Source organism: Medicago truncatula, chromosome 7 (genome assembly GCF_003473485.1).
Source record: "Medicago truncatula cultivar Jemalong A17 chromosome 7, MtrunA17r5.0-ANR, whole genome shotgun sequence".
NCBI classification, from domain to species: Eukaryota; Viridiplantae; Streptophyta; class Magnoliopsida; order Fabales; family Fabaceae; genus Medicago; species Medicago truncatula.
Window position 1 is genome coordinate 30,856,693 of NC_053048.1, and position 24,324 is coordinate 30,881,016.

At 31.5% G+C, this 24,324-nt stretch overlaps 6 protein-coding genes and 3 non-coding genes across 9 annotated transcripts; 1 reads left to right on the plus strand and 8 right to left on the minus strand.

Moving 5' to 3' along the window:
- The first annotated feature begins 4,334 nt into the window (after window positions 1–4,334).
- On the plus strand, window positions 4,335–5,805 carry LOC25498667 (L-type lectin-domain containing receptor kinase VIII.1). The gene has a single exon (XM_013593600.3). It carries the CDS (start codon window positions 4,580–4,582, stop codon window positions 5,636–5,638), a length of 1,059 nt encoding a protein of 352 aa, XP_013449054.1. The 5' UTR covers window positions 4,335–4,579; the 3' UTR covers window positions 5,639–5,805.
- Window positions 5,806–8,093: 2,288 nt separating this feature from the next.
- LOC25498668 (uncharacterized) lies at window positions 8,094–8,818 on the minus strand. Its single transcript, XM_024771538.2, has 2 exons — window positions 8,661–8,818; window positions 8,094–8,572 (listed from the first exon to the last, which is right to left on the minus strand). Exons 1-2 carry the CDS (start codon window positions 8,722–8,724, stop codon window positions 8,313–8,315), a joined length of 324 nt encoding a protein of 107 aa, XP_024627306.1. The 5' UTR covers window positions 8,725–8,818; the 3' UTR covers window positions 8,094–8,312.
- Window positions 8,819–10,597: 1,779 nt separating this feature from the next.
- On the minus strand, window positions 10,598–11,103 carry LOC112416233 (DNA-directed RNA polymerases II, IV and V subunit 12). The gene has a single exon (XM_024769393.2). It carries the CDS (start codon window positions 10,927–10,929, stop codon window positions 10,741–10,743), a length of 189 nt encoding a protein of 62 aa, XP_024625161.1. The 5' UTR covers window positions 10,930–11,103; the 3' UTR covers window positions 10,598–10,740.
- Window positions 11,104–12,133: 1,030 nt separating this feature from the next.
- LOC25498670 (DNA-directed RNA polymerases II, IV and V subunit 12) lies at window positions 12,134–13,317 on the minus strand. The gene is made up of 2 exons (XM_013593603.3): window positions 13,193–13,317; window positions 12,134–12,483 (listed from the first exon to the last, which is right to left on the minus strand). The coding sequence occupies exon 2, from the start codon at window positions 12,479–12,481 to the stop codon at window positions 12,326–12,328; it is 156 nt and encodes a 51-aa protein (XP_013449057.1). The 5' UTR covers window positions 12,482–12,483; window positions 13,193–13,317; the 3' UTR covers window positions 12,134–12,325.
- LOC112416858 (small nucleolar RNA R32/R81/Z41) lies at window positions 12,760–12,862 on the minus strand. The gene has a single exon (XR_003007369.1). It is a non-coding gene; the product is annotated as a small nucleolar RNA R32/R81/Z41 (small nucleolar RNA).
- LOC112416880 (small nucleolar RNA snoR27) lies at window positions 12,918–13,006 on the minus strand. The gene has a single exon (XR_003007393.1). It is a non-coding gene; the product is annotated as a small nucleolar RNA snoR27 (small nucleolar RNA).
- LOC112416879 (small nucleolar RNA snoR26) lies at window positions 13,062–13,153 on the minus strand. The gene has a single exon (XR_003007392.1). It is a non-coding gene; the product is annotated as a small nucleolar RNA snoR26 (small nucleolar RNA).
- Window positions 13,318–14,557: 1,240 nt separating the features above from the next.
- On the minus strand, window positions 14,558–19,463 carry LOC25498671 (protein SSUH2 homolog). Its single transcript, XM_013593604.2, has 7 exons — window positions 19,264–19,463; window positions 18,942–19,139; window positions 18,059–18,125; window positions 17,021–17,352; window positions 16,763–16,904; window positions 16,473–16,598; window positions 14,558–15,173 (listed from the first exon to the last, which is right to left on the minus strand). The coding sequence occupies exons 1-7, from the start codon at window positions 19,283–19,285 to the stop codon at window positions 14,789–14,791; spliced, it is 1,272 nt and encodes a 423-aa protein (XP_013449058.1). The 5' UTR covers window positions 19,286–19,463; the 3' UTR covers window positions 14,558–14,788.
- Window positions 19,464–20,445: 982 nt separating this feature from the next.
- On the minus strand, window positions 20,446–22,575 carry LOC25498672 (uncharacterized). The gene is made up of 4 exons (XM_013593605.1): window positions 21,922–22,575; window positions 21,166–21,828; window positions 21,007–21,076; window positions 20,446–20,543 (listed from the first exon to the last, which is right to left on the minus strand). The coding sequence occupies exons 1-4, from the start codon at window positions 22,573–22,575 to the stop codon at window positions 20,446–20,448; spliced, it is 1,485 nt and encodes a 494-aa protein (XP_013449059.1).
- Window positions 22,576–24,324: the final 1,749 nt, after the last annotated feature.

Sequence of the window (24,324 nt, forward strand, 5' to 3'; positions counted from 1 at the left end):
AGTTTCCATTAGTCGATTGAAGGTCAGGTGAATATAAAACGAGTGGATTGAAAATAAGTTGATTTAACGAGATCCACTAAAATTATGGGGTGATAATAAATCAAAATTTTGTGAAATTTGACCGTTTAAACATTAAATTTGTCTTTCATGTTTGTAGTGTCACTAATCGCAAGTATCTATGAGCGCAAAAGCATGTTCTTGGACAAAGAAAACCAGAAATACCACAAAAGAAGGAAGACCAAGCCATATGTGGGGTACATGTATCCTTAGCATTACCAAGGAGATTAGCCAAGCAAGGCTTAATTTTACGGTTCATGTTATTTTGATCAGCAAGACTAATGTTTTCCTATAAGTATTGTGTTTCTAAATTTGTTCAACATACATAATCAACCAAACAATCGTTCGCGCAATTTATCCAATTATTGTTTTGCTTTCCTTTACGGTCTATCAATTTCTTAGTTTAGTGGTTCAATATTAACTCAAACATTGTATCTAGCATAATTTGGAGTAGTCAAGAAACTTATAGTAGAGCGATACATTTTTTCTTCAATTGTATCACTCCAAGAAAAGGGAATCACACGGTTGAAAGTTATTGGTCAATACAGTAATTAACTCTCAAGTTCGACAACAATGTGATACGTTAAATAAATTTGCATCCTCTTCACGTTGATTCTACGTCAATATTTGCAGACTATAAGATAGTTGTATATGAAATTTAAGTCTTTTAGAGACTGGATTTCTACTAATTAGTAGGGTTGACAAAGGACATGTAAGGTCAGGTTCTATGTGACCCAAACCTAGTCCTCTCATTCAATTGGGTTTGTCCCAATACAAGTCGCCAAAACATTTTTTTTAAAATAATTAATCAACAAATATTTTTGAACCATAAGAAACAACATCATCATCAAAAGCAGCACAATCTTATAAACAAATCAAAAGTAGTAGGAATATTATGTTACAAATTAATTAACATTTTGTATTCTATCCGACCAAAATAAACGGTGTATCAATTAAAGAGCACAATCGTCAACGGTTTACAACAGTGAGATTGAGTTGGAGAAGCGACGACATGAGATTGAGTCAGAGGAGGTGAGGAACGGCGGCATGTGAAGTGAATCCTAGGTTAATATTTGAAATAGAAAATGAGTATTGTGGAAGTGAAAGAGTCGTGTGTGTGTGCGAGATAGAGTATGAGAGAGAGAGAGGGAGATTATGTAAAATAATATTAAAAAACCGGTTATCCTTAAATTAAATTGAAACGAGACCGAAAATTTGAAGGATAACTCAAACCCAATCTTTATTTAAGTTATGTCTATGGCATGCCCTGTAACTTTTGTTTATGTTGATAATGAACCCGATCCTTGTCTTGCCATCACAAATTTGCCCTTATATAACCTTGATTTCATAGGTAAATTAGTTGATAATGAACCAACAATAATGTGAAATCAATGTGATGTACTAATTTTTCTTTTTGATTGGGAATCGTAACCTCTAACAACAAAAGTTACTCAACGCTTTCGATTTCATGGACGGCTATTTTCTAAGCATATGAATAAAAAAAAATTGAGGGAAAGCATACGATTAATTAATAATGTGAATACTTTCCAAGGGATCCCTTTGAACAGAAGTCAAGTATTGATACTCTTTTTGTTAAAAAAAAGTATTCATACTCTTGTTAGAGCTGTACAATTTTTATTCTTTTTCGAAAAGACCAATTTATATTTTAATAGATTGATACTCCTGTACATGTTTCATTAGATTCATTCTTAAAAAAAATAATGCTTCATTAGATTCCATTATTATTTTTCTTCCAGCATACTGGCGTCTCTTTCATTTTCAGTCTCTATTCAGGTTTGTTTATTGAAAACTGACTTGTTATTTTTATATTACATTTTTTTTACTAAATTATATATATTTTAAGTTTGGTTTTATTTTTATTATAATACTCCTTTTTTTACCTTAATTTATGAATAAAATAATTTGATTATTCCTTTTTACTATATGTTATCAATATAATGAAAACTAAATTAAAGTAAAAATAAATAAATTAAGGCTATGCAAAAATAAACTTTTGAAAAACATATTAAAGGAATCTTGTGAGTGAATTGGTTTTTAACTTAACATCTTTTTATATAAGTTGAAACCAGTTCCCTTTGTTAATATTTTTGAAAAAATTCTCATTTAAATTGCTCTACACATGTTTTGGTAGGACTACATAAATTTTAAACTAATTTATAAATGAAATAACGTTAATATTTGTTGAACATTCATTTTAATGATATATTTTTGAAAGATTTCTCATTTAAATTTCTCACATGTTTTGGTGGGACTAAATAAATTTTATCTAATAAAAATATATTGTTAGAAAAAATATGTTTTAAGGGTGCACTGTTGGCTAGCAGTCCTCTAAATAAATCTATGGTTAATTTTCATGAATATATGAACGTACCTTAATTTTTTTTTTTAAGTGGTGGTCGGGATTTGAACTCCGAACCTTGTATATTTTTATACATTGTCCATATCAATTGAGATAAACTCACGAGAACTATGTACCTTAAACTAAACAAAATTAATAAAATCCCGACTGATATTTTCATTATATCTAAAAAGATTCCTAAAAACGAATATCTAAAGAAATAACCTTATTTTTTATGTCACTTGTCATAAGAAAAAAAAAAAAAAACCTTATTTTTGTTGTGGCATTAAATATGGAAAGAGATGCACCAACAATTCAACAGGTAAGTATTTTGTACACTTGAAAAAGACATCATACGTGTATCATGTGAAGCTATTTATGTAGAAATCCAAAATATTCATTTTTCTAATATATTTAGATTCTCTTCTCTTGAAAAGTGCATGATTCAAGTTTTTTTCTTCATAGTCTATCCACTACACTGAAGTAGTCAAGTCATACTTAGCGGTGGATACCACTAAACAGTCAGAATTCAACCTTTTGTTGAACGCATTTTAAGAGTATGGGTGCATTTTTTTTTTGACAAACTAAACTTTTGTTGAACACATTCAAAATATTCATTTTTTTTTCCACCCCGTACAATGTGTGCAAGAAGCAAATCAACCAAGAGTGTATATAAGATCAAGGTGTCCAAACTAAGGGAACATCGACGAAACAAAACAAATTACAAATGAACACCATATAAAGTAAATGATGTTGCCACCAATCATGATAACTATAGATAAATATAATTTGTTTTGATTTCGGATTCTTTTAGAAAAATCTAATTTTAGAAGGAAAAAAAATTATTTTTATCATTTTTAAGTGTTTGTTTAGAAATTTTATAAAAATTGTTTTCTAAAAGAAATTTATTTTGATTTTAAAATAAAAACCTATTAGGATTAGCTTTTCCTAAAATCATTTTTGGTAAAACAATGAGTTAACACGTGAACTAATTAAACATTTTTTTTTTTAAAAAAAGTCTCTAGATTTTTCTAACACAAAATTTATTTTTAAAAGTTAAAATGAACGCACCTAAAATCTATTTAAACATATATCTAATTTGTTATTTAATTATGTTCATACTAAATAAGTTTTTAAATAGACTAACATATCATATTAGACTTTTGAAAGGCTTGTCTCAAACCTATAAAATAAGTTTATGACAAACTGTTCGGGCATGTGTCGATGCCCAACCACTGATAAGTTCCAAAGGGCTCCTCATGTAAGGAGTTCACGAAGCTCGTGTCACATAAGCCCACATACCAAAGGTGGACAACCAACATTATCCGCGACACATATGGTTGAAGAGTAAGCAAAAAGAAATAAAGACTTTGAAGAGTTAATTTTTCTTCATAGTACAAATTTTTCTTAATATGAGAGAACTTAAAAAATGTATTAGAGAAGAATTTTAGAAGGCTTAGACAAATTCTTCAAATTATTTTTGATGTTGTTATACTACTTTGAAAATGAAAACATTTTAATTACAAACATTCTTTTATCATTAGAGATTCAAAATAAAAAAAAATAATAATCAAGCAATTAGTTCACGTGGTTAATGAGTTTTATCAAATGACAATATATTTAAGAGAATTTGAATTCAATTTTTAGATGAAATAATTTTCGATGCTTTACTATATCATGGTCGAATTTCAAATTATCATACTTTCTTGAACCAGGTTAATAGAAAAAGGACATTTACAGTAAAAAAAAAAAGCTTAAAATTTAAAAATTAAATATCTTTTAATTATTTCTTAAATAAAAAGCATAAATTGATTAACTACTTTTTTTAAAAGAAGAAATTCATTAAATATAAAATATCTTAGTATTATTAAATACCTTTTTAATTGCATTCCCATCACTGTCTACCACTGAAGAAAGTGAAAGTAAAGTGCACCCAATGCAGCAACAAACAAATGGAGCAAAAACAGTTAAAACGTATTTAATTTTCACAACCTCCAACTTCAACAACTTTCTTTCCTTTCCCCAATATTCTTAACTTTCTTCCTCAGTTTTCTTCTTCTTCAAACCCTAGAAATTAACAAATCCCCCTTTTGATGCTAATGACTTCAACCCACCAAAATTAACTTCACACCCCCCAAAATTAACCTCAAACCCACTTCAATTATGGCCACATTCTTCATCATACCCTTCACAATCCTCATTTTGTGCTTAAAAATCCATGCTTTTGATCCTGTTTCATCTTTTTCCTTCAATGATTTTGGTAAAGATCCAAACTTTAAGTCTGTTTTAGGATTTTATGGCAATGCAAAAGTTGTTAATGGTGGTTCTGAAGTTCTGCTTTCTGGGTATGGTGATTCTGGAAATGGGAAAGTTATGTATAAGAAACCTATTAGGGTTGTTGATGTTGAGGATGAACCAAAGTTGTTGGTGTCATTTTCAAGCTATTTTGAGTTTTCATTGTCTTTTGGTGATGGAAATGGGTTGGCTTTTGTTATGGTTCCAAAGGGTTATGAAGGTGAGGTTTTTGGTAATGATTCTTTTGGGTTGAAGAAGAAGGATTCTAAGGTTGTTGCTGTTGAGTTTCTTGCTTCAAGAGATGTTAGAAATAAGAGTTCTGATAGTTTTGGTATGGCTATTGATGTTGGTGATTCTGTTCCTGTTAAGAGAATCAATGTGTCTTCTGTTAATATGGTTATAAGAAATGGTGGAAAGTTGCATGGTTGGATTGATTATGATTCGAATTCGAGGCGTTTGGAAGTTAGGTTGAGCCGATATGGTCACTCAAAGCCGGTTAATCCGTTGTTATGGCAATCGGTTGATTTGTCGTATAATTGGACAACTGAGGAGATTTTTGCAGGATTTAGTTCAATGAAAGGGAAAACTTCTCAAGCATGTTTTCTCTATTCATGGAGCTTTGATGTAAGGCATTTTCGACATTGGATGCATTCTGAGCCGATGGATACAAAAGCTTATTATGCTAAGAACACATACAGTCCACCGGCAGACAAACCGAGGAGTGATTGTGTTTTAAGAATTCTTGCTGCAATGATATTTGGTTCTGGATGTGGAGCATTGGCGGCGTTCACCGTGCTTTATTTGTGGACGATGTTTGGTAATAGACGTCCTGTGGTGCCTGAGGAGTGTGTTATGCAGCCGGTAGATTGCGAGTACAAGAAAGTGAACATTGTTGTTGATAAACCCCTTAAAGATGGTAAGGAGTAGATCTAAAGATCGAACTAGTTGGATGCGTGTGTGTTGTAAATCGATGTTCCTTGTATTCAGGTTTTGCTGTGTTTGTAGTTTGATAAAGAACTAATTAAGTTACTTTTTCTTATGTTATTGTCTATTTTTGAGCAAATTGAGATCCATTCTTTATGCATTAAAGGTTACTTGGATTGCTTTTCTTTTTTAACAAACCTAAGTCTATGTTATATATGATGTTAGCTGACAAGATTTTGTTGTATGGAGTAGAAAATTAGCAAAATCTGTCTGTCTATTTAACATTGATTCTATGAAGCACGGATACGGATACGGACACGACACGGACACTGACACGCCGACACAGCTAATAATTTGAAAAAATTGCATGATTCAGTGTAATTACAAGTGTCGGAGTCGGGCACAACATGTGTCCGACACCGGGACACGCCTAACCCGAGGAGTGTTTGTGCTTCATAGCATTGATTGCTTCATGGCATTGGTAACAATGTAGGTTGGCCCTTATCTGCATTACACTTCTGTTCACTGTGACTGTGCACATAGAGATTGTTAATTATGACCGTCTGCATAAGTTAGAATTATTCTATATTGATATGCCATTTTGTAACTTTAAATATAAATTATAATTTTAAGAAATTGAACTTTAAAGAAATTTGGAAACTAAAGGAAAATAGTGTTATGCATATTATTTCTCATCTCTTGAATGACATTGTGTCCATGAAATTACTTCAACTACAAAGATTTAGATTGCGACTTCGTTTCGTTTTAGGTTTCTCAAATTACATCATCATTTTACTTCTCTTTCTTTGATTGATCTTTTCCTTCATTCCTTCTATGAGATGAATTTTTATCAGTTAGAAAACCATATAGCTGTTTGATTAACAAGAACTTTGATTTGTTTGCATATTCTGCTACATTTAACCAAATATTCTGCCACATAATGCAGTTGTATAGGAATTCTTTTATAGCATCTTTAAATCATGCTGTTTGGCTCTCTGCATTCAACTTATAGTATTTCTGCATAAAATGACTAGTCACTTGATATATGTTACTGCAGAAATACTTCTATCAACACTACAACCTATAGGGTTCATTTTATTTATGTTATATCAAGCATTTTATCCTCTGTAGATTACACTGCATCCTATAATGTTACCTTGAACTTGTTTATGGTTGTTTTAATATTGAAGTTTTCCTTTGTCAAGCATTTATAACATTTTGGCATATTGTTATTAAATAGCCTCTCTGAATGTGTATGTTCTGTGAATGTTTTCTCAAATAGTAATAACATAGTCATGTGACTTTGCCTGGTATAGTCTAGTAGGTGGAGCAAATTTATTTTGATCATTATTGCTTGGCAACTAGTAATATGTAGCTCACTTTTTTTTGATAAATTGATTTCCATTTGCTGCATAATTTTGTTAACACACAAGAACACAATAATTGATCACGAAATTAGGCCAATGCGACCTACATCTCCGACAAACAACAATGCGGCTGCTGTAATATTCTATTATGCAATGAATTAGAGTGTTTCAGAGTTACTAGTACAAAGCTTTGTTTAAATACTATGGTCCAGTTCAACTTGCTCCGATATGGTATGTGTCCACATATTAGCGAATATGAGTCGTACTCGACAGTTACTAATCCATTGACTTCTGCCGTTAATTCCTGAAGCAGACTTAGGTAGGCTTAGAGGGCTTTAGCAATGTTCTTGATTATAGTACACCAAAATGTCTCACTAAAAAATTTGTGGTACGAAAAATATCATGCTTTAGTTTTTCTTCATGTCTGGAAATCTAATAACTCACCTCCACATCGCATTGCATTCACTTACAAAGGGTGGCTTCTTGCTGAGCAAGAGGTAGTACCGTGATTTCATTCAAACCCAAGTATTTCCCCAAATCCAAATAGCCACGTATGACATATTGCCATTGATGAGAGAGGCATTTAACATTGATAAAACCCACTTGGGTTGGCATAGTGATATTGACTTGAGATCTGGGAGGGAGTGTGCTCCTTCTCGAGATCTCAAATTGGATTCTCTCCAGTACTATTTTGGATGGACTAATTTAGCTTCTTCAAAAAAATAAAAAAATACATTGATATGTTTTATCCAGATCGATTCAACATATTTAGAGGATCAAACCAAGTTTTACGGTAGAATCTTTTGATATATATATATATATATATATATATATATATATATATATAAATAACACTAGACATAAAAACGACTCAAAATAAAAGTAATAATATTTTGTCGAATCAAAGTTTTGAACCTATGTCAAGGAGGATATGAGACAATCATTTTTTTTTTTTTTAAGAATGACACCATCTTCTTAACCAATTGAGATACAGAGAGGAAGACAGTCTAAATAATTTTATTTATTACTTCTATTCATTTAGTTACCATAATTTTAGAGTACAATTACAAAACCATAATATCATGGTTTCCTCAAAAAAAAACATAATATCATGCATGGTATATAAAATTTGGAAAGGAAAATTAACAACAAACTACACCCAATTAGTGGGTGCCAACACAATAATTAAATTACATATCATCAAATATTTTATCATAAACTATATTTCTTAGATATTATACTAGTGAAATAATCATTCTTCGTTGCCAGGCATCTGGCATTCTCTTTGGTCTTCTTCTCATACGATATAATTATAAGTGAGGATCTAGATCATCTGCGACGCTATATGTCTCTATCTCTATCATCATGTCCCTCTCTCTCATCATCATCTCTTCATTTTTTATTTTTGCTTTCTCTCTATTCAAAGTCACAAAATCATCGTTGTTATCATATTCCGGTTCACCATATGGAGGATCATCACATATACATGTGTAATTAATACACTGGATAGTCAAAGGAGGCACACAAAAGTTTTCTGGACAATCAGATACACTACGACATACATAAAGTGCTGAAATTCGAAAAACCGAATATAAGATTGTTATGAATCAAATGCGAAAAAACATTGTTAATGAATTAAAAAATGCAAAATGGCATACCGTGAACGTTCATTGCAATAAGAAATAGAGAAATAAAGAGGATCATAGCATAAACATACTTCATAAGTTTAGCTATATTTCCCCACTAAGTATGCACGTAAGAAATTAAAAAGATTTTGAACGCTTTATAATGTTAAAAGTTCAATCTTTCTTTAAACCAATTAAATATTACCTAGCTATATTCTTTCAAAAAATAAAATAAAATTAACTAGCTATAGAATCGTTAAAAAACTTTACAGCTATAAGAAATAACACTTACTTGAATGCACATCCGGAATGTCTCTTTTAACACTTAAATTTAATTGAAACACTATGATAGAAAAATAAAAGCAATTATAGAATGTCTCTTAAATATATTGAACTAACTTGTTTGCCCCTTTAACACAAATAAAGAAACTTTACATTTATAAGAAATAACTTTTTTAACCTAAAAATATATATATAAAAAGAGAGTAGAAATATGTTGCCCACGTCTCGCGCGTGTGAATTGACGCCCTTCGCACGTGCGTGAAAAAACAGTGATTTTAAACACTGTTTTGCACACTTGGAATGCAGAGTGCTACTTTTTACATAACACTTGAATTTAATTGAAACACTTCAAGATTAACATAAAAAAAATATTACAATAATAATAATAGTAATAATAATAATAATAATAATAATAATAATAATAATAATAATAAATTAATTTTTTGAAGGTTTCTAGTCGGATATTTAGTGTACTTTGGGATATTTGTAGGTACATTGTAAGGGTTGAGAATTTACGTACGTCCCAACAGGAAATAGCAAAGATACAGATGGATGAAAATGAATAAAATGCAATATTGATTTACAAGTAGGGAATTACAATCAAGACGAGAAATTAAACAAAGATGGAATCAATCTAATCAGGGAATAGAGATAACAGATGGTAAAAAGATAGAAGAAGACATAAAAGATAGAAGGAGAATCCTCTACGAGAGAGAGGGGAGAGAGGAGTGACTTCGTGTATGTTTGGTTCCCGTTCTAGAGGGACATTATTGATTTTGGATGTGTAAAATTGATTTTAATATGTTTGGTTGTCATCGAGTAGAATTAATTCCGCCTTTATAATTGATTCTGCTTGAAGCTATGATTTGTAGATTTTGGTTACAAAAATGATTTTCACACACAAATCTATAGTCCAGCTCACTTTTACATGAACATATCAAAACACAAAACACTTAGAGTCAGAATTCCTTTTAACCAAAATTAACTCTCCCGACCGCACAACCAAACATGCGCGAAGATAGGAGAATATTTTAACTCTTCATCAATTTTTTCAAACCCCTCTTTGCCAATCATTGTCCGATAAAAATGATGAGTGGAAATTGAATTTCAGACGGAGAAGGGAGTTAAGTAAGTCCCATAGAATCCATGTCGGAAGAGGAGCTCAAAAGGAAAATCCTAAGAGTAAATATACGAGGAAATGGTGAAGATAGATGGATGTGGTCGAAGAATAAATTTCAATTAAAGAAGCTTGTTTAGTATTAATGGAGAGATCGGTGATTGAAGAGTAAAGGAAATTTGATGTTGCTTGAACTGGACCCATCTCATTGAAAATGATGGTTTTTGTATGGAGACTTATTCAAAATAAGATTTCCAATAAAGATAACTTGATGAAAAAAGGTATATTGCATGAATCTCATGATAGTTTCATATTTGGTTGTGAACTGACTAAAAATGTTTCTCACCTGTTTTTTGTATTTTTCATAAGACTCTCAATAGAGCACTTAACAAAAACATCATCAAGTAACATGACATTTAATCAAGAGCAATCACAAAAGAATAAATATGAAAACGCTATTCAGAAATCAAGGACCAAATGTAGAAAACTCATATTTTAAAGAACTAAATTTGAGAGTATCTCAAAGTATTAAGAGACCATACTCCATGTTCAATATGTGAAGTTTAACCGTGCAAACTACTGAAAATTCATTCATACTACTACTACTACTACTCCATTATTACTAAAAAGTGTTCTTAAAATTTAGGTATCATATTTTTGGAAGTTTTGATGATTGATTCATGGAGATTACTTGTCAAGGTCCTCACAATCTTCTTAACGTGCCTCGTACTGGAGAACGCGATGCGTGCGCTTCTTGTAAAGGATTTTATAAAAACAGACACAGCATTGAAGAACGCCGTCTGTATACAGGGGAGTTTCGGCTCCACAATCACCGCAGAGATATCTGATGGGCTGTGGCGGAGGATCCATGTCTGGTTTAAGTAATAGACCTTCAGAAAACATACTAACATGTTATCATGAACTCAAGAGGTAGTCCATTCAAAGAAAATACACGAACACAACTAAACTTTGTGAGGTCCCATTTTCACTCAATCACAAAGGTTTACAATATATTTGAGACAGTGTATTATTTATCCATTAGTAAATCTAAGCTAATCAATTATAAAAGACATGCTTAAAGCCATTAGTAAATCTAATCTAATCAATTATATAAAAAATGCTAAAATTATTAACTAGCAATCTTTTTTAGTTTAAAAATTCATTGCATTATTTTATAGATGGACCAATTTAAAATTAAGAGAGCAAAAGTAATTTTAGTCCTTAAATGTATGAATTGGCTAAAGTTACCGGCCAAGAACACATTCGGGAATAAATCAACTACCTAAAATAAAAACCGATCCAGAGATCAAATTAATTAAAAAGAAAGAAGTATTTGTAATTTTGATTCAAGGATAATTTTTATAATTTTTACCAACCATTTAAACCCTAATATTATTGAATAAATTAAAGTGCAAAGATAACGAATTAGTTGCAAGAAACAACGCATAAACGATCATAAACTATTGAAACGCGTATGTTTATACCTTTTGAGGGAGTGGTTGTAATTACCAAATAAGTGTGGTGGCTTTTAATATTTATAGAACTAAATAAAACCCTAGAACTAGATAAAACCCATGCGCCCAAACCGACTCGTTAAAAGCCCATATTTTTAAGATTTTTTTTAACACCATATCTTATTTTTTATATTTAAATCAACTTCCTCTAAAAAAAAAAAAACAAGTTTTAAAGTAACCAAAAAACCATTGAAAAAAAAAAAATACCAAACAAAAAATAGATATTCTCATGATTAGCTTATCTAAAATTCCTATGACTAAACTATATCCTCACATATATTTGAAAAATAATAGGTCGTAAACTCTAAAAGGAAGTTTGTTAAAATATATTTCAATTTTAAATAATGTTACAATTATTTGTATGTGTTTTAGTTCGATTGAAAAAAAAATTCCTACCTTATAATATGAGAGACATGACATTGAGTTTATATATTACTCTTGAAATTAACTTTATAATACACTTGTTTCCAACTACGAACAATATGAAAAACGTTTTTCCAAAATCAAGGATCAATTAGGATGTTGATTTTTAAAAGGACTAAACCAAGTATTTTCAAAACAATAGCAACCCACCCACACATAGAAAATAACCATGAGCTTAAAGATGCAAACTACTAAACATAAATTCATACTCAAGTTTTAGGATTTCATTTCCACAATACCATCAAAATACAATAAGAAAGATCATCCCATTACTTAAAACTACTCTTTAAGTTTTGTACACACCAAATTCTTTGTTTTAAAATGATTCACAATGACTACTTGTCATGGTCCTCATAATCTTCTTAACGAGCTTCATACTGGACAATGCGACGGGTACGCTTCTTGTAAAGGATTCTGTAACCACAATCCCGGCACTGAATAACATCGCCTGACTTCAGTGTATTCTCCACTCCACAGTCACCACAGAGGTAACTCACAGGCTCAGGCAGAGGATCCATCACTGGTTCAAAAAACCATCCAGAAAATATTAATATCTTTACAATATACAATAACAAATCACACAATGCATTCAGAGAAATCACACAAAACCTAATTAATCTTGATTATAAAAAGGGATTAGACACACTTATTTACCCATAAGTAAATCTCACATTAGCAACCATTTTTTATTGAATTTTACTGAAAAAATACCAATATGCAACTAACAACAAATATTCTCTAATTAAGGTTCAGAGACAGAAACTTAAATTGAAATGAAAATGATTAAATCAATGGAAGATGAATCAGAAAGAACGTAGCGATAATTTTGTTCGATCATATCAAATACAAAGTATTTGATTTTCAGATATCTTTCATTATTTTTTTCATCATATTCATCTTCCATTAACAACAACAGAGAAAAACAAAAACAAGTTTATACTTATATCCTATAACTTTGGATCTCAGTAAACTAAATTCTCCTCAAATCCTCTAGTGAGGTTTCAGATAGATAACGCAGTATTAAATAACATCACAGATCCATAGATCAAATAGGAAAATATTAACAAACAAATAAAAATTAAAAAACTTAAGAGAAAAGAGCATCTCAGAGTAATAATTCCCCATGATTTTCTTCACTAACAATCAAAGTGCAAGGATAACAAATTGGATTATCTCATCACTGATGCTAACGAGAGTAAAAATTGAAATTATGATAAACAGATTTATACCTAGGAATTGGTAATTGATGAATTGTAACGAAAGAGAGGGTTCTCTGTTTACGGCTGAATGTGGAGAAGAAATGAAATTTAGGTATTTATAGAACTGTGTAAACCCTAGGGATTGTTTTGACTTTGGATAATTTGATATGGGCCTTAGGCCCAACTCTTAACTGCCCATAAGAGTTTTAGGGTTTACGTTAACTTCTTTTCGCACCCTCCATGATTATTTTAAGAGTTTAAGTTATATGTTGCTACATCATGTTTGAACTTTTTTAATAAGAATAAAGTAAAAGGTAGATATGTATGTTGTGTTGACGATTTGTGATTGGTTGTAAGTGTAAAACAATTTTACACTGACAATGCATATCTTTTAATCTATTCTTAAACATTATTGTAGTCTGCATTTTCCAATCTCATAGGAAAATTGCAAATTAATTTTCACAACTTTCTTGACAATAACAAAAAAAGTTAACATTTGTCAAAATTTTATGTAAAAAAAAACATTTTTCAATTTTATATACCTCCAACAATGAAGCATTCTTTGGATTTAGAAGTCATAAGCCTCAAAATGATAGTAATTCTATGGTGAAGGTTCTCATTAAGGAGGATTATTTCTCTTAGAACAAGGATCTAATTAAGGATTGAGATCTAGGGATAGATAACCATATATTTGAAGCTTGAAATTCACATTTAATTATGTGTGAAAGACCAAAATAACGTAGAAAAAAAAGAGACTAAATTGTTAACTAAAATTAAGTTAAACGACAATATGAACAAATTTTATTTTTCCTAAAAACAATTTGAATAATTTTTCCGGTACGTTGACTTGGTTAGAGTCCTCAAATTAACTTCAAGTTTGTGTAGGAGTTTATGGTGCAAATTCTAATGTTCATGTTCTCTTATGTCATAAAACCTTCCTCATGTATAGTGCAGACAAAGGTAGTTTCAGTTTCTCTACTAGACTTAAGATGCTTTGGCCTAGTGTGGAAATACAACATGTGAAGGCGGGCATATTTTCTCCTCTTCCTTTCATTCACGCACAATCCTTCGCGGCCTTCCCCCCTCCCAAACCACAGCCACGTCCTTTCTTGGTCTTCCTCGCCACCACCATCGATGATCCCCCCATACTACACGATTTAGAACTCTAAACACAAACCAGCAAACTTTTTGAATCCACATGATGGTGCGGCATGCTAGATGTTACCCCAGTGATTATATTATTCTTACAAAATGTTTCTGCTTGTCTTACAATTCCTAGCTAGGTATCTTAGGAGAAAAGTAATCCACAAAAGTCTAACACAAATTGAAAGAACATAAGTTACAGCAAGTATGAGCAAACCAACTGAACCATGAAAATAAAATAAACAAACAACATAAGAACAAAATCCAAAGTTTCACCAGTTGCACTGGACCCACTTGAATTTGGCTTTATTTCATAAATAAATATAATCCATAGCTGTGATTCGTACAAACCAATAGATAATACAACAAAGGTAATCTACAAACCCCTCAAACCAAAAAACATGCTTCTGTTATTATTCAGAACGAACAAAAGAGAACATGCAAACATACATAGATAGATAAAAACATGTACAACCTTACACATTACAACTTCAACCACTCCAAACAAGGACACAAGCCCCAACAAAATCTAGAGGGGTAATAATCCTTTAAGTAAACCTCCCTGCCATTTCCTACAATATAGAAACTGAAGGATTGCCGACGATGAGACATGGTGACGCGAGTTACCGGAACAACCGAGATTGTATGTCTCTCACAAATGACTCTTGCAGTGGCAGGTACTTGAGCTCTATCAGCAATGACTTCAGACGAGAACATGTTGAGAAAAAAAGAATCAGCAAAAAAGGCAGGAGTGCATTGGTGAGCCTGGGTATTGCATAATTGAACTCCTTTGGATCTGTGGAAAACTTCATCTGGTACTGACGCCGCTCCTTTAGTTGCACTTACTTTCCGAGTTGAAAGTGTCTTCCTGTCAAACACACAAACATTTTGTAAATTAGTATTGTCGCTGAAACAAGTCAATTTAAGAAAAATATGATACTGTAGGACTACAAAATTCTTAAAAGATTACATACACAAAATTGCATAATGACTAAAATTAGCATTTAAGGCTCACAATATTTAATCTAATTCATTTCTAGTGAAATATTTTGAATCTGCACAACAGATTGAGCAGTAATGTTCAAACATCAATTTTTTTTGACACAAAAGCCTTTGTTCCTAACTGTGTGGAGTCACCGCATCATAAGTACCATCAAACAGTTACAATATCTTAACATCTTTAAAAACCATCAACCCTATAATATGTTAAATTTTCTACAAACTCTGGTATTAATTTCATACAACTTCAAACCATATTAGGACCTCTCTTGCAACTTTCTTGATTAGCATGCCTGTGTTCAATTCATCTGAAAACCATGTCAGACAACTCTCCCATCAACCAAGAATTTAAAGTTTAAGCTAAAGATTTTCTTATCTTGTGTTGCCATCATCACTACTTAACCATTCACATCTTTTTACAGCATTCAACCACAACATACAGCACATTCATTTTAAACCTTTGATACCAACATCAGCTTCAAGAGCATGCTTAAATTACAGTGTTATATATGCTTTTGGGTTACTTCAATTGTTGAGATAGACACTTGAAAATTGTGTTTCCCCACTTAATAGCTATGTATACATTGTTCAAAGTTCCCTTATTTTGACGAATGTGTGTTTCGGAAAACAACTGTGGCAACTAGAGGTAATAAACAAAAAGTACATGTCTTACCAGGAAAGTAATGAAAGCTGAAAAACTACAGTTATTTCACCTTCCTATATGAGTAATACAATCTTGCTAATGGACTTAAAGACCCTGTTTATTTAAATTAAACTGTATAGACAGTGCATACCATTTAGCAAATAAAACATTCAACCATAATTAAGGATAGATCATATTATATAGTTCATAACAACCGCTGATGCAATTTACTATAAGGATCTTTTGAATGCATGTCGCACTAGTTTAAACATAAAGTATTTAATGGATGGGATTTTAAAGATTACAAATTTTACCTACTATATGATTCTTGAAATAAACATACTAAAGTAATTCTTCCAGATGATGATGTATGAATTATGATATATCATATACAACTACATTAAGTTTGTGCAAAGTTTTGTAAGTTTGAGGGATAAATTTATTCCAGAGTCCATTGGAGCATGTGTTTTTTAACATTCTTAGTTATTAAAGGTGCATATATAAGACGCAAGCAGATTAACATACCATTTTATAATGGCTACATTGCGTGCTAAAAGAGAACCACTTCCATTACACGTTTCACAGTTAAGTAATCCACGAGATCCACAAGTCGCACAAGGAAGCTTCCCTTTACCACTACATTTCACACATCTGCAAGAACATGTAAATGGAATAAGTCAATTATGAGCATAAAAAAACTTCCAGCTTCAGAAAAGAAATGCAGCCTAGATATTTGACCTCAGCTTGAATTCAATATTTGAATATTTTTATTTTCAGTATTTCATTCTATTTATGAGCAAATGAGAAATACTCACAGTGTGTCAGACCCATCTTTATGAGCAATCAAACCCCTTCCATAACAACTAGGACACTGAGTCACCTGATTTTCTTTATAATGTCCAGGTTCTTCGTCAGCATTGCATGTAGCACAGACTATTCCTCCTCGCCCAGCACAACCTGAAAATAATTTCCAAGGTTTTAAGGGGGAGGTAAAAAGAAATATTAAGAAAATAGCAGTGTATGTCCGTGAAAATTCGATTTGTGAGAATATGAAGTGTAAATCCAGAATTTACCTGAGCATTTCTCAATAACTTCAGAATGAGGAATCTTTTCACGCACTTCCCTGAAGGGTACAAATAGAAAAGGGAACTGAGACCTTAGATCCAATTCCCAAATACCAAGTTCAGGTCCTTTATCCTTTCCATCAATACTTCCCCCAGGGTATGGCTCTGTCTCTTTTATGATCTCCCTTTCTTCTATAAACGTATCCAGAGTTCCAACATAAACATTACAGTCTTCTACTGCCTGAATCTTCCATGTTCGAGCAGGACGGCTACCCCAACAACAACGATGACCAACATGATCAATGAGAAGCTCTCGTATCTCTACTTCATCCAAGGTTTCCCTATAAGTGGATTAGCCATTTGATAAGATTATTAATTAATATAGTGCTGGAATATTCAACTCAAGAACTTTTAATCGTAAAGGGCTTTATTGAAAAGCATACACACTTTAAGCTTTACCAGAACAAGCCTTGAAAATAATAATCTAATTTCATGATCTATTACTGGAAACAAGACAATCTAGTCATATTTCAATGAAACCACACATGATTAGAAGTTTATCTATAATACCTACTACAAAGTGAAGAGTAGCTAATATCACTCATCACAATGCCAACACTTCAAATAATAAGCAGCTTGATAATGTCTTGATCTATTATGTAGTTTAACAGCGTAATCTTAATTGTAATATAATTTTATTGGGCCTGTTCTTTTCGCCACAATTATTATCTTCTTCTCATTTACACACACAATGTTCAAACTCACTGCTTTTACCCATAAAGGACGACTAAAGTGAAATTAAGAACAGGGAAAACTAGATATATTGATCGATGATAACATTACAACACTTCACAAAAATAAATTTATTTTTAGCAACTAACATCTGCCATATTATGGTCTATACTCTATATCATAGTAGCATGAAACCGCAACTAATACTTCTTTCAGAAAATACAACCACAAAATTAGATATCATCATGCACAGTCTAGTTTCAATATTATGAACTACTTTAAACACATTTTCATACAAACAGTCAAGTAATTTACCTTCGGAATTCAGGTCTGGTTCCACCATAATCTCCTCCATATCCACCTTGATAAGCAACAGCTTGTACTGCAACAGGTAATATATTTTAGGCAAAAACTCTTCTGAAACAAAACTTAAACAAGAAAAGCTGGCAACTCTCTATTTGCCTCATACTTACAAAAGACATTGCCGAAGTAAAACAAAGGAAATTCCCCCTACTTAAACATAAATTCAGTATTGTCAATTGCATATCGAGGGAAATAGCAGTTTGTTTGAATTCCACAGAGCTACTATCCTATAGCTGCTATTTGACAACAGTTTGTATGAAACCACATATTGTGTAACAATCAAGGTTCTCAAAAACGGTCTGTTACCATGAAAACAGCCGGCCACAAAAAGGTTTAGGTAGTGTCCAATACCGTTTCTCTCCTTTTTTAATACAGTGAACATAGAAAACAAAATTATTGTCACATTTTTTTCTTTTATACTCTTGTCTCTTCTAAAAACATTAAAACCTGAATTTATCAGTGGTTAATTTGGTGTTTAGAAGAAACAAAGTCATTACAAAATTATGAAAAAGAGCAACAGTTATACAATATGAAGAAACAATGAGAAATTAAGTTATTATACATTACTCCAAAATTCTAATTCCTTATGATAGTATGAATAATTTTAATAAGATTTGTACAATGTTGTGATGAATTCACACTACGTTGACTGCAATCCGTTACGCAACACCCGTAACAGCTAAAATCGCAAAATAATTGACGCGACCTCGACCACTATTGAAAACTTTGGTAACAATAGTGGTTTATTGAACATTTCCAGGAACCATAACATAACACAAAGTTTAAACCAACCATCATAATTGAAAAGAGAGACACAAACAAGAAAAGAACATACCAGCAGGATCAGGCTCAGATGATCCAACCAAAGCACCATGAACAGGAGGATAGTAACCTGCAGAAGAAGGAACAGCAGCAGCAGATCGAATTTCATCAACACTTACACAAGTTCCAGGATATGCAGAACCTGTTCGACCCACATGCTCATATGAGCTCCATTTTCCACTCTGATTCCCAACCAAATCACTTCTTTGTTCTAATTTATCAAAAAATAAAAAATACCCAAAATCATAATCATCATTAAATTTCAAGATTAATTATAAAAATTGAAAATTTATTGAAGAACATTGTGATGGGCAAGAATTGAATGAAAATTGTACCTGATAGAAGAGGTTGTTCCATGATGGTTTAGGCAGAGACCAAATTATGGAGAACGGTGTATTATTTATTATATATGTGGGTTTAACTGAGTTAACTTTGTCATTAAGGAATTAGAATTTTGGATTATAAAAAATAAGATATGCTATAAGATTGATATGAGCGTTGTAAACGGTCCACGCTTTTAATACAGACAGACACGGCATGATGCTGACAACGAACGGCAAAATCCAACAACAGAACTATTGTTGTTAGATTGTGGGTAAATGTAAATTAATCATTTCAATTTAATTAAACTATGTTTGATTTTTATACTCCACCAGATCACTTTTATATTAAAAAATTCACTTTTAAAATACTCTAATTATTAAATAAAATTTTACTTATAATATCAATCAATGTAGTATGAAATGTTATTTAGTAGTAAGTGGTTAAATGATGTGTCTCAAATTCGAACTTCGATTCTTACATATATTACACAATATTCCTATCCAATTGAGCTAAAATTACATAAAAACAATGTTATTTCTTTTAACAAATTTCATTATTAAAAGTCTGCATGACATTTGATATTGAGAAAATTCACATAGACATTTTAAATTTGTCATTTCATTTCATTTTTCTCTAAATTCTCAAACTTAAAAACTTTTATGCAACCATGTCTTTTTCTTCGCTAAGGAGCAATAGTTTGAGCTTATAAACATAACACAAAGAGTCACTCATCTTTAGTGTAAAATTTGATAAAGGCTAAATTACATTTTTGGTTTCTTAACTATTTAGATAGTATCACTTTGGTCTCTTAATTAAAATTTGATTTCTTTTGATCCCTTAACTTCTCTCCGTTACAAATTTTGGTCATTTCCGTTAGTTTTAATTCAAAAACATTAGGTTTTTCTTCCTCTTCTTCATCTTTATATCATCTCCATCAACCTTTCAACTACAAGAGTCCCAGAAAAATTCCAGAAGAAAATGAAGAAAATCTAACATTTTTTAATTAAAATTAACAGAAAGAACCAAAATATGTAACAGAGAGAATAGAAAATCGTTTTCAGCTTAAAATGACATAATAGAAAATAAACTACGACCATCCGAATAAATTAAACATAATCACATATATCAAACACCAAAAAGATGACATGATTGTTCTAGACCATCCCTAATCAGTTATCAAAACATAGATTAGCTCAAGCTTCTTTTTCTTCCTTTGGCTTCTTCAGGTTATACAATGGAATATCTGTCGAAGCAGCTCTGGATGATAAACTAGCATGAACAGTTGTACTTCCTGCCATGTACATGCAGATATAAAGAAGTATAATTAGTACCAATTAAAAATTATTAATTTGACAACAACCATGCTTCATTCAATGATTTTTTTTTTTGGAGAGAGAACCCGAAATTGAATCCTGTTTGAAACAATATTTAGTTAGACTTTACATACTTCTTGATCCAACTTCGGGTCACGAGGACTTCCTTTCTGCAATCATAACATGGAGAAATAATAAGTACTACGCCAGATGCGATATACATGCTAAATGAATATTGATGATAAATATATAGAAACAAAATCCAGATTTCAGAGTATTTTGCAGGAAACACAACATAGAAATGATCTTATAGTGCTGACATGTATTATAATTTAACATAATAATATTTTTTTTATGCAACAAGTGTATAAAACCAATGATTTGAATGTTTCTTTTATAAATACTAATATAAAGTTTTGTTTTGTTGAATGTTGTACTAACCTATGTACTGCTTGAGGCCGTTTGTCAAAGCGGATGTTGAGGTTAACGAAGCTTTCAGTATGCTGAGACCCTGCAACCATATATGCAACTAAATATTGTTAGTTGTTACGAGTCTGAAACAAGAAATATTAAAACTAAAGTCTCACACACTCCATTTACCTCCTCTACACCAATACTAATGAAAATTTCCTCCACGTCATTAAGAGGGACCTTCATTCTTTCTAGATATGAAACAGCGTCAATGGATGACATTGGAGTCACAACCAAGTCGTCTGTCACCATAATTGTTAATGGTCCTTTGATATATCCTCCAGAAAGAGAGGATTTAGGATCAACAAGTTTCGCGGGTTCACCACTATCAAACGTGCAAGTTAACGGACACGTTCCAATTGGTAGTATCTGGTTCTTGAGTTCAAAATTGGCAAAAATACGAGGCTTAGTTAGTTTGTTTTTGAGTTCCTGTGACGTTAAACATCTCTCTGCATTCAACTCAGTCATGCTTTTATATAAAATATCAATGCAGCTTAAAGAAGAGAATCCTTCTAGCATTTGCAACACTCCTCCCATGGGAAATGTTAGAAAACTAAAAAGAAAATCTGCAAAATCTTCATCTGCTGTAGCAAACAAAATTTTTCTTTTTGATTTTCTTAGAAATACTTTCACAATCATATTCTTCATACCCTTATTAGAATCAGATGGTAAGCCGTTTCCAATCCTAAACCGTAACGTTGGGTTAGAATTACCAAGAATTTTTTCCTTTTTAAAGATAAAGTCTGTCAGAGGAGTTTTGGAGTGCAACGACAATTTGAGAAGATCAACTACCTGCGCAAATAAAAACTTATTTTAAGAATAATATAAATTCATCTAAAAAATCAACAACAAAGATGGTGATATATAGAAACCGAGGAAACATGCCTCCTTCTTGTTGATAACTAGTGTTTTTTTCTCAACATCCGCTATGTCATTTAGTCCGTGTGTTTGAAGCAAATGTAAACTTGTTCCAAGATCATTAGGAATCACACAAAGATCATCCCGAATTATAAAAGTAGCAGTTTCCTTAACAAAGCCATTCGCAACAGGAGTCAAATCCGTTTTGACGGAAGCAGCTTTGTTCAAAAGCCTTCCACAGATGCATTTCTGATTTCTATAAGTGGTTACACGGCTCCCATTAATAAATCCCCTACAAGACTGCCAGTCCTTGCATGTAAAATACTGCGCAGGTGTGTCATCAATATTCAGTTTGAGCTGTTGACAATACGCCTCCATTGAGTTTCTAGGGTTGAGTAGCATTTCTTTGCAGGTATTGGACCATAGATAGTGTTCATCAAGATCTGATACACTTTGATAAAGTGTACTCAGGCTGCCAAATCTCACTGCTTCAATATCTGACTCCTTAGCCACAAGTCTTGAAATAGTACCTAATGGTAAGGTTAAGAAGCTGAAAAGAGCATCAACAAAATCCTTCCCTGCTTCAGCATACACAACTTTGTTTATTTCTTTGTCCACCATGACTCTCAAGGTAACTTCGTCACCTTGTTCAACTGATTCACTTAAATTTCCAGCAGCCATAGGATAGAAATCACAGATTAACCTGAGATAAGCAAATTAGGAATACATCATTATTAACTTGTAAAATGGATGCTTTCTTTGGGTGTAGTTTTTACACAATTTCATTTTTTGGTCAAATAGTCTGGTGGTTAGAAATTCACCTCTTAAAATGAATAACTGAGATAAGTGAGATGTCTATGGTTCGAACCTAGAAGTAGTAATTGGTCAGGAAAAAGGTTTAGATATTATTATGATGGATCATTAAAATCTTGAGCAAGTACTACCAATTTTTTATATATTCTTATTTATTGAATTTCATTCTACTTATTTATTTCACTAACTACAAAATGATGTTTTTTTTAAGGAAATGATGTTTAGTAAATGATACTAGTTTTATTATTAAAATCACCCCAGCTAATTATATCCTTTTTTTGACAAAAACTAATTATATCCTTATGAATCATGTATAACCCAAATACGATAATTAAAATGTAGTAGATTGATTTTTTTTTTTTGGGAAAGGGAAATATTATTAATCACGCGAAAATGCGGTTCGTGGAATTTTTGGGAAAATAATTGTCGCTAGATTTAGCATTGCTCAATAGAAATATAGATGTGCTTGATTTAAAAATAAAAATAATTTGAAAAATAAAAAGCAATCAGTTTAGTCCTTAAATTAAATGAGTGAAGCGAATGATTTAGTCTAATTGTAAAAAGACAGGTCTTGAATTCGAGATGTTTTGGGTTCAAATACTCTTAGAGGAAGGTAAATGTAATTACCTTTGTAAGTATTCTTTGAATCTGAATTCGAAGGTCTTCTCTGCCTTGGATTGGGTCACCATCCTCTCACCCTAAATTTAACTACACCATCAAATGAATAAATTAAATGAGTGAAGCGGTATCAATATAGTACTTATAACTCAATCCAAATTTCAAATACCTCTTTATTTTTTAATATTATTTTATAATAATAAAATGATATTCATTTATTCAAATCAATATAGTATATCATTCAACATAGTTAGACAAACACACAACATGCAAGTTAATACAACAACAACAAAATATCTACAAATAATGATAAAACAAAAATGATCGGAATAAAAAAAGACTTTCCTAGGTATCTCCTCTTTTGTTAATAATCCTATGAATAAATTTATCAAACCCAAATATTATAACTTATCCAACAAGCATGGATAAAGAATTACAATTGCAGGAAACAATACTTAAAAGTTCGAAAACTATTAAAAATTGAAAAGTTGATGACACATGTAAATACCTTAGGTTTAGAAATTGGAATCGTAGAAGAATGGGAGAGGATGACGAAGGAGACAACTGCGTGTGGAGGGTTCAATGGATTTGTTTGGAGGGTTTTAATTTTGAAGGAAGGGTTTAAAGGATTTGTTTGGAGGGTTTTAATTTAACGATTAATAGAACTAAGGATTTATGTGGAGGGTATTTACTAAGCGCTCAGATGGGTAATTTTGTTTGTTGGAGAAAATTTAGGTACAATTCCTTATGTACTTTTTGTATGGTTCCTAACTAAAAATACTATGATTTCCTCAAATCCATAATTTTCTCAAAGTTTGTTATATCCAAAAAAAATATGTATTTTTAATTAAGAACCATACGAAAAGTTGTACCTAAGTTTTCTCCTTGTTTGTTATTTCGAATTGTAACAAGATGTTTATAATTGAAATAATAAATAATTTAATCCAAAATCTCCTTTGACTTTTATAATTGGCAGATAAGCATCGTCGTGACAAACTT